This window comes from Cicer arietinum, chromosome 5 (assembly GCF_000331145.2).
Source record: "Cicer arietinum cultivar CDC Frontier isolate Library 1 chromosome 5, Cicar.CDCFrontier_v2.0, whole genome shotgun sequence".
In the NCBI taxonomy this organism is placed as follows: Eukaryota; Viridiplantae; Streptophyta; class Magnoliopsida; order Fabales; family Fabaceae; genus Cicer; species Cicer arietinum.
This window is the reverse complement of record NC_021164.2, coordinates 58,983,707-58,993,121: the sequence shown is the minus strand read 5'-3', so window position 1 is coordinate 58,993,121 and position 9,415 is coordinate 58,983,707. Positions and strand designations below refer to the sequence as shown.

Genomic DNA, 9,415 nt, shown 5'->3' with positions numbered 1-9,415 from the left:
TTCACATATTTATCTTTTTTGGTTTTAACAATTTTGAATTGTATTTTTTTATCGATATAATTTATACCAATTTGAATGAATAATGGTTTGTTTGTTAATTAAAAAAGTAAAATGAAAATAATAAGACTAACCTTTTCATTTTTTACATTATCATTTTGGTGCAACAACAAACGCTAATATATTTAAAAGTTTTTTTCTTTAATCAAATAATAGTGGTTAGACTCGCACATAAAGTTATCAATTAAGTCTCAAAGTCCTAAATCTTTTTTAATAAACTCCCAAAGTCCCTTAATTATAGATTTAATATTAAGAGATTTTTTTAAGACTCTAATTTATTATTTTATTATTTTTTATGGGACTCAGTGAAATATTCATGAACTCAATATTTTAACCATGAAAATTAATTTTTGAAATTTGTTTTCTAAAATATATGGAAAGAGAAATTTTTAAAAAATAGCCTATAATACACTTATCCATTTATAGAGAATTTCAATTTGAACTTAAACCCTTGCATATCAAATTTATAGCTATATGAGAATAAATTTATTTTATTTCAAATAATAAATTTTTGCACACATTTACATGATACTTTTTTTGATATATCCTTTTTGAAAGAACACTCTCCATTCTATCTATATTGAAACTTATATACGAAAATGTCATTTTTTTTTATCTTTCGGAAATCGTAATGCAAAAATTCGACCATATAAATGATTTTTTTTTCTCATTTAAGATTTTGCATATTAAAAATGCGACCATATGTTAGCATAAATTAATTTTTTTTTAACAAATGAAGACTTATTAAATTAATAAATAAAAAATTAAAATATATTAATAATAAAAAAAAACATTAAACGGAAGACAAAAGTACAATATTAATGCTGATGATTAGATGTATGATGCTATAATATTTTACCAACTCTTTTCTATTTTACTTACAAATAAATTAGCAATTCCATCATATTTTATTAATAACTCTCTCTTATTTTTTTCTCTTATTTTACATCCTAATAAATAAACAATAATAAAAAAAACTAAATTATATTTATAAAATCAAACAAAATACATTAAATCTAAACAAAATAAGAATTTTTTTAGCAAATTATAATGGAACATGTATGTACAGTAGTATACAAAATAGAGGAGTTTTTAAAATATTATAACCTTCTTTTATTTGTCACATCTATTCAATCTATTAATTTTTCTATATTTTATTTAATTTTATTAATATTTTTTATTTATTAATTTAACCATTCTTCATATATTAAAAAAAGTTTATACCAATCCATGATCACATTCCTTAAGATCCGAACCCCCAAAAAAATATTTTCATATATAAATATATTAGAGAATTTTATTTAGAAAGATGATATACTGACAAATGTAACTGTACCAGAAAAATTCACTTATAAATAACATCAAATTTATGACGACACGTGTTTAATAGATCCAAGTTTACAACTCAAACCACATCAATTTTTTTAAAACATTCTTCTTTTATCATATACTTTCTTATCCAAAATTTTTTGACACCGTAATTCAAAGTTTTTAGCACACCTATTTTGAACACAATTATTATAATATCATTTTTTTTAGCACATAAGTGGAAATCTAATTGTAGAAAACCCTCCACCTATCGTTCCAGATCGTATTTCGGTCCAAAAAAGAAAAAAAAATCCAGATTGTATATATTTTCTCGACTCAACATTCCAGATTGTATTGATGTTTATATTTAATGATGATATTTATACATCGGTTTTCATAGAGTATATAATTGCCTTTTATAGCTAGTACAACAAATTTTGTTTGTCCTAAAATATATTATGAAATAGTCATCTATTAATTTTTCTATATTTTATTTAATTTTATTAATATTTTTTATTTATTAATTTAACCATTCTTCATATATTAAAAAAAGTTTATACCAATCCATGATCACATTCCTTAAGATCCGAACCCCCAAAAAAATATTTTCATATATAAATATATTAGAGAATTTTATTTAGAAAGATGATATACTGACAAATGTAACTGTACCAGAAAAATTCACTTATAAATAACATCAAATTTATGACGACACGTGTTTAATAGATCCAAGTTTACAACTCAAACCACATCAATTTTTTTAAAACATTCTTCTTTTATCATATACTTTCTTATCCAAAATTTTTTGACACCGTAATTCAAAGTTTTTAGCACACCTATTTTGAACACAATTATTATAATATCATTTTTTTTAGCACATAAGTGGAAATCTAATTGTAGAAAACCCTCCACCTATCGTTCCAGATCGTATTTCGGTCCAAAAAAGAAAAAAAAATCCAGATTGTATATATTTTCTCGACTCAACATTCCAGATTGTATTGATGTTTATATTTAATGATGATATTTATACATCGGTTTTCATAGAGTATATAATTGCCTTTTATAGCTAGTACAACAAATTTTGTTTGTCCTAAAATATATTATGAAATAGTCAAAACTTAGCACCCCAAATACAAATAGAGAAGAGGTCCTCTCCTCCTCCTCCTCCTACTATCACCAGCGCGTGGATCAACACCACCATAACCGCCACCGACTTTCAAAATCTCTTACATTTACCACACAGACAAAATAGGGAAGTTAAATAAACGTTAATATGAATAGCGTACGCGCCACGCTAATAAACAAATCAATTTAACATACCAGAACAGCGATTGGGAAATTTGGATGAATTGATTTTGGTGAATGAGTGAGCGAGTTGACTCAGAGCGAGATGTACTCGCCAATAACTCAGCAAGCATGGAATGCAGTTTTGAACTGGTTGGGATTGTTGTTCCAAACATTTTCTCATATTATTGGATCCTTCGCGCATTATCCTTTACTCTCTTTTTCTTCTCATTCTTCCTTCGATTCTCTACCAACTCTTGATCATGATTCCGCTCTTCAAATTACCTCCCATGCAGATCATCGTCCACTTCAAAAACTCACGGTATCATCACTTTTTCATTCAATTCTCTTTTATTCATTCATTCTAATAAATTGCCTCCAAACACGTTTTCTATTACTCCTTCCTTGTTGCTTTTTTAGTACATAGCCAAATTACTCGTCAAAATTGTAAGGGCTGGTCAAATTATGATCCGTTTCGTAAACATTATAAGAAACCTGATATTATATAAATTATTATATTATGTTATCTTGACGGGTCTTAATTTGTATGAATTCGCCTCGTTGCTTTTTAGTTGTAGTCTTAAGATTAAGATTATTGACAAAATTATTGTCAATATTGCATTGTACTTTGAAGATGACAAATAAATAGGAACAAAATTCATCTACAAAAGCATTATTCATCTACAAAAGCATTGTCAATATTGCATTGTACTTTGATAAACGTTATTTTGATTAGAAATTATTTTTGTAAAGTTGATTTGTTATACTTGAGATTTTACTCTGAAACAGTTTGATGTAAAAAGTAGTTTAAACTGAAGCACAAACAATTACTACTATGATACAAACTATTATGAAACCAGGCACTCACTCAGTAGGGTATGTCAGAAAACATGGCAGTTGATTTTGGTTTGGTACTATTGCTGGTCCAAAGTGCTTTCAAATTTATTATTTATGGCAGGAGATAAATAATACTGAGCATATTTTGTGAGTGAACTTGGGAGCAAAATACAACTAATTTTTTTATTGGATGCTCTTGTTGGTGTTGTAAAAACACAATACAGAAGCTATTCTTCAATTGTTTGCTGCATGTACCATATTCTGTTGTTTAAACTCACAGAATTAAGTGCATATTGTGTCATGATATGCATTCTACATGAAACTACATTTCTATCATGTTTTGCTTCTTCTGATGGTGGTGATAGTTTCATGTGTGATACTTACATTCCAGCGTCCTACACTAATTTCTTCATTATGATTTCTTATGACTTCCTACTGATTTCAATTGTAGCTTTTCTCAAGTCATTTCTTATAACATATCAAATTACTTACTTTATGTTGTATTCTTATCAATGATTGAGTACAGAATAAGGCAGAGTGTGTAACTGTTTTGGATTCAAATACCTGAGTGAACAAATATTTTGAAGCAAAGTTGTAAATATACGGCTTTCGTGCTGGTTTCAATCGAAATGTGAAACAGAACTTAATTATGTTCTGCTGTTATAAAATCATAAATAGTGTCATTCTTTAGGATGTTTTCATTTGTTCCGTCATTTGCATCCCTAGATCATTTGTTCCAATTTATTAAAAAACATCCTATTCTTAATGTAACATTCTGATCTCACATGTGCACTTGTAGGTAGTGCTTGACTTGGATGAAACACTTGTATGTGCATATGAGACACCGGGTTTGCCAGAAACACTACGAACTCAAGCAACTCAAGCTGGTTTAAATTGGTTTGAGCTCGAATGCGTATGTTCTGACAAGGTGTGTGTTGCTTGATTGCTTGTATACGATTCATCGTCTTTTGATAAAATATTATTAAATTTTCATATTTGAATATTGTGTTTTCTAGTTAGTAGAAGGAAAACCAATAATCAACTACGTTACAGTCTTTGAACGCCCCGGATTGAAAGAATTCTTAAGGCAACTTAGTGAATTTGCTGACCTTGTTCTGTTTACTGCTGGTCTTGAAGGTTTGATCCAAAATTCTATATACTCTTCTTATGCATCTTTGTTTTATGGAAGTTATATATGCTATGCTTTTGAATGATTGATATCAATAGATAAATTCTTATAGGTTATGCTAGACCCCTTGTTGACAGAATAGACACAGAAAATCGGTTTAGTCTACGACTTTATCGTCCTTCAACAGTTAGCACGTAAGTGATTCTTCATTGGCAATAGACTCTTTATACATGTATTTTTGTTCATCATTTATGTTGTGATTCATTTTGCGATCTGCAATTGACAACATTGATCTAAATCGTTTCTGATAATGGTTGAATGGTTGCAGCAAACACCGGGAACATGTAAAAGATCTTAGATGCATATCAAAGGATCTATGTCGCATTGTTCTTGTAGACAACAATCCCTTCAGCTTCTTATTGCAACCAGACAATGGAATTCCATGCACCTCATTTTCTGCTTGGAAACCACATGACACACAGGTGCATATAGATAGATTCATCCTCTTGGAAATTCAAATCAACCATTTGATTTTTGATGATTTATTAACCATTTTTTTTGCCTTTAATATGCATGTTCATCAGCTTCTTGATGTTATTCTTCCACTTCTGAAGAACCTCTCTGACCAGAAAGATGTTAGACACGTGCTCAATGAAAAGTACCACATGCCAGAATGGTTCAAACAGCAAGGGACTCCAGTTCCTAGTTGACAGCAATGTATATTATTGTTATCAATTTGTTCCCGGAGCGTCTAAAGGCTTCAAATGCTGCTTCTTGAATTTAAATCAACTCCTCATTTATACATGTAGATCACTAGAATTTTGATTCTTGTTTAAGGTTTATATGTTCCGGAGTGGCCACAAGACGGCCCAAACTTTGTGTAGTTTGTTGCAGCTAGTGTTATGAGAAACATTGATATATCTTGTTCGTATCTTATTTTTTGGGGTGAGGTAGTTTAATCGGTTTGAGTTCTAAGAGTTAGAAGGTTAAAGGAGTTGGAGTTAAAAGAAAGGATTTGAATTCCAATGAAAATATACTATCATAACAACTAATCTATTAAAACATGTCAGCAAAATATAATATAATGTTGTTCATAATCTTATCTTATCTCACAAAAATAAGCTCATATAAATGTAAATTTCAAACAATTGTCACAATCGCCGTGAAACTATATCATCACATACCTGTTATAGTATATTGACACAATTGTTCATGCGGTCCCTTAATTTAATTTCAAATAACACTTCAGTCATTTATTTTTTTTCTTCTTTATTTAATTTTATTACAAAAATTAGAAAATATAAAGAATGAAAATATGAATTTGTTTGAATATTTAAATTATAAATTTGATTAAATTTACATTATATTGAAGATGATAATTAATTTTATATGTTTTTTTATTATTTAAATTTTGATGAATTTTTGTACAAAAATGATAACATTGTTAACATTTTTAAACATAAAAGATCAAATTGTTTACTTAAAATTAAACAAATGATCAAATTGTTTAATATATGCTTAATATATTAAAAAGTAATCAATTTTATCTATTGACATATCATTTATTTATGTGTCACCTACTCAAATTTGTTCCACATAATAAAAATTATGATGTATCATTTTTTATAATCATTCATCATTTTTATCTTCTATTCCTTCATTGTAATACTTTATCATTCATATCTCTAAATACAATTTCTTTTTGATTACTTAACCCATCAATGCATATGACTATTTTTTTTCATTTTTTCTTATACTAAAATTTGTCTTGTAATTTTAAACCTACAATCTAATTAATTTTCATGTCACTCACCCAAACACTCATGCATCTTTCCTCAATCAAAATTTTTAACGTCAATTTATTATAATCAATGTGTTCTCTTTAATTTCTCAATCAATTTGTAAGATAAATTTTAAATGATAAATTTACTCATCCTATTTGGTAAGTGAAATATGGAGTTTACTAATATTGGAAACCGACATACCTATCACACAACAACACTCAACAATAGTACTGAATTATTTGTTTATTGTCAACATCAATTTTTACCATATTGAAATCACCTTACTTTGCATTGTCAATTTGCCACACAAATTATTACATCAATTTTATATAGCAGGGGATCAAGGTTTGTCGGTTTGAATTTGCAATTTTTTATTTCAAATTTTTATTCTTCCATTTCTTTTCTTGCTTGTTTTTTTATCTGTCAAATCTCATTGTCCTCTTCAAAGTTTAATTCTCTGCACAATCTATATTTTCTGCAAAATATGTGTTTTTCTAGATTTTGATGTTGCATAATTATTTTTGGTGATTTTGTAGTACGATTTGATTGTGCTTTTGTATTTCATATTTCGTAAGTCTACATATTTTTTTATATGATTGTATTGCATTGATTAATTGTTGTATGAATGTGGAGATGGTTTAAGTAATTGAAAAAATAGCGAATTCAATATCCAAAATAATTGTCATCGAGTGTTGATGGTGGTAACTATAAAAACACCTTTGTTAGTCCATAAATGCTAGAGGTACTGCTTCAAGACGCGGACAAAAATTCTATATGTAAATTTTTAAGTAAAATTTTTATTTTCATTTCATTGTGTATATTTTAACATAATGAAAGAAAGAACAATAAAAATAAAAGAAAGTAAGAAAAAGAGGAAAAAAATGATATAATTATTTAATGGTTTAGTATAATAAATAATAGAAAAAAATATCAGAAAAGAAAGAAAGATAAACATCTTTAAATAAAAAGTAAAATATATAAAATATATTTTTAAGTATATTCTTATTAATTGTCCTAGAATGTATATTTTAATTAATAAATTATAAATTAAATAATTAATAAATTATCTAAAACTTTTTTGTTTGATGAAAAAATCTAAATCTTACTAATATGCACAACAACTAATCCACATTATTTTAATTTTAATTATAATCTGAATTTTATTTTTAATCTTAATTTTAATCTCAACCTCTATCTCTGTCTTTATAATATACGTAATAAATGTATATAAGATAAATTTAAGTATATTTTTATTATTTGTCTAAAAACATATAATTTTATTATTAATTTTAAAATCATCTTAATCTTATCTTAATAATATATAAAGAAAATTACTACAATGACTATTTCACAAATCACATTATCATAAATATATCAATAAAATATTAATACTTCTTATTATTAACAAATTTAGGTTATAAAATACATCTCACACACAAACTTATTAAAAGATATTTTGTGTCTTTGTCAGATATATCAAAAGACATAAAATATATCTTGTTGAATCTTTTGTTAGGAGTATGTTGCAAATATTGAACAAGAAGATTATAAAATTGATGATGATGAATGTTGCACGAATAAATTCTAAAGCGTGTGTATCACATTAAACTTTAGGTTCAATTCGTCCCCACCAATTTATATATTATATATATATATATATATATAGATTGGATGTAAACGAGTGAACCGACGAATCTCTTTCAAGATGCTTCAGAATATTTGAAGTCAATTGCGTATTCACATCAAATCTATCGATCTCACATGTCCACTAGAGAAAAGAATAAATAACTCAAAAATATTTTTGATAGAAATTTGACTCATGTAACATGAAAATTCTATTTTCTTTTTCTGCATCAAAAGTGTCTCTATTTATAAAAAAACTCATACCAGTTGGTGAAAGAAAATAACACTTGAAAAAGTTTGTAACATTTGATAACTTAACAGATGCATTAGTTTGATGGGTAACAGATGCAATAAACTCAAACATTGCAACCACTTGATCAAGTGATATATTAAATTATTTACTTGCTACATTAATATAGCTATTAGATAATTCCAAATATATTTTAGAAATTCTCTCACAATCACCCACTATTTTCAAAATATATCTAAATTTATTATTCCGAAAATCTCATGGTTTCATATAAAGGTATCTTACGATTTGAACAATTGATGACTCTTCATCATATGCATATTTTCCCACTGTTTTAGTCTTATTTATCCTCAATCATCAGTTAAATTAAGGATTTATTTGATACATTTTGTTGATTTTTATTCTTTGAGTTAATAAAATGTTTTTTGTTTTTATTTCGTTGATTAAGTAGGAATTTGTCGTAATTTTACATTGCGTTTTGTTTTAGTGCAGTGCTGAATTTTGGTGAAAAATCAACATGACATGTGTGGAGTATTTCAGCCATATCTGGAGTTCTAGATGTCCAATTAGTGTCACTCCAAGTGCTAATGAAAGCTAAGATCCATATCTACAACTTTCATGAAGACACCGGGACCAAATTCAGACGCTGCTGAATTTTGGTGAAAAATCAACATGACATATGTGGAGTATTTCAGCCATATCTGGAGTTCTAGATGTCCAATTAGTGTCACTCCAAGTGCTAATGAAAGTTAAGATCCATATCTACAACTTTCATGAAGACACCGGGACCAAATTCAGACGCAAAAGATGAGAAAATTGCAAAATACATCAGACAGCATATGAAATGCGCCTGGAGCGCGTTCTGGAGCGTTTGGAGCGCATTTCGCAGGATTGGACTCTGCCAACGCGCGCCTGGAGCGCGTTTTTCCGCGTCTGGGGCGCGCGACGCGCACCAGCAACCATAATAACGCAGATTTTTACTGTTTTAGGGATCTTTTTGACTCTGGGGAACTTGGGAGACTTGTGCCCTAGCATAGAAACTCAAAGACGGCCGTTTCTAACGCCATTGAAGCAGTTTTATCAAGAATCATCCATGAATCATTCTTGTAATTCTTCTTTAATCCTTATCTTTTGTATCTCTGT

General features: G+C 27.9%; 1 protein-coding gene across 1 annotated transcript; it reads left to right on the top strand.

The window, feature by feature from the left end:
* Positions 1-2,612: 2,612 nt before the first annotated feature.
* On the top strand, positions 2,613-5,533 carry LOC101500545 (uncharacterized). The gene is made up of 6 exons (XM_004500437.4): positions 2,613-2,971; positions 4,286-4,414; positions 4,503-4,623; positions 4,728-4,809; positions 4,944-5,097; positions 5,200-5,533. The coding sequence occupies exons 1-6, from the start codon at positions 2,756-2,758 to the stop codon at positions 5,323-5,325; spliced, it is 828 nt and encodes a 275-aa protein (XP_004500494.1). The 5' UTR covers positions 2,613-2,755; the 3' UTR covers positions 5,326-5,533.
* The last annotated feature ends 3,882 nt before the right edge of the window (positions 5,534-9,415 follow it).

What these genes read in the sequence shown, in the direction of transcription:
- LOC101500545 (XM_004500437.4), top strand. Translation starts at nt 2,756, where the DNA reads ATGTACTCGCCAATAACTCAGCAAGCATGGAATGCAGTTTTGAACTGG. An exon ending in GTTTACTGCTGGTCTTGAAG is followed by an intron (nt 4,624 to 4,727) that starts GTTTGATCCAAA and finishes AAATTCTTATAG; the next exon opens with GTTATGCTAGACCCCTTGTT. An exon ending in CGTCCTTCAACAGTTAGCAC is followed by an intron (nt 4,810 to 4,943) that starts GTAAGTGATTCT and finishes GAATGGTTGCAG; the next exon opens with CAAACACCGGGAACATGTAA.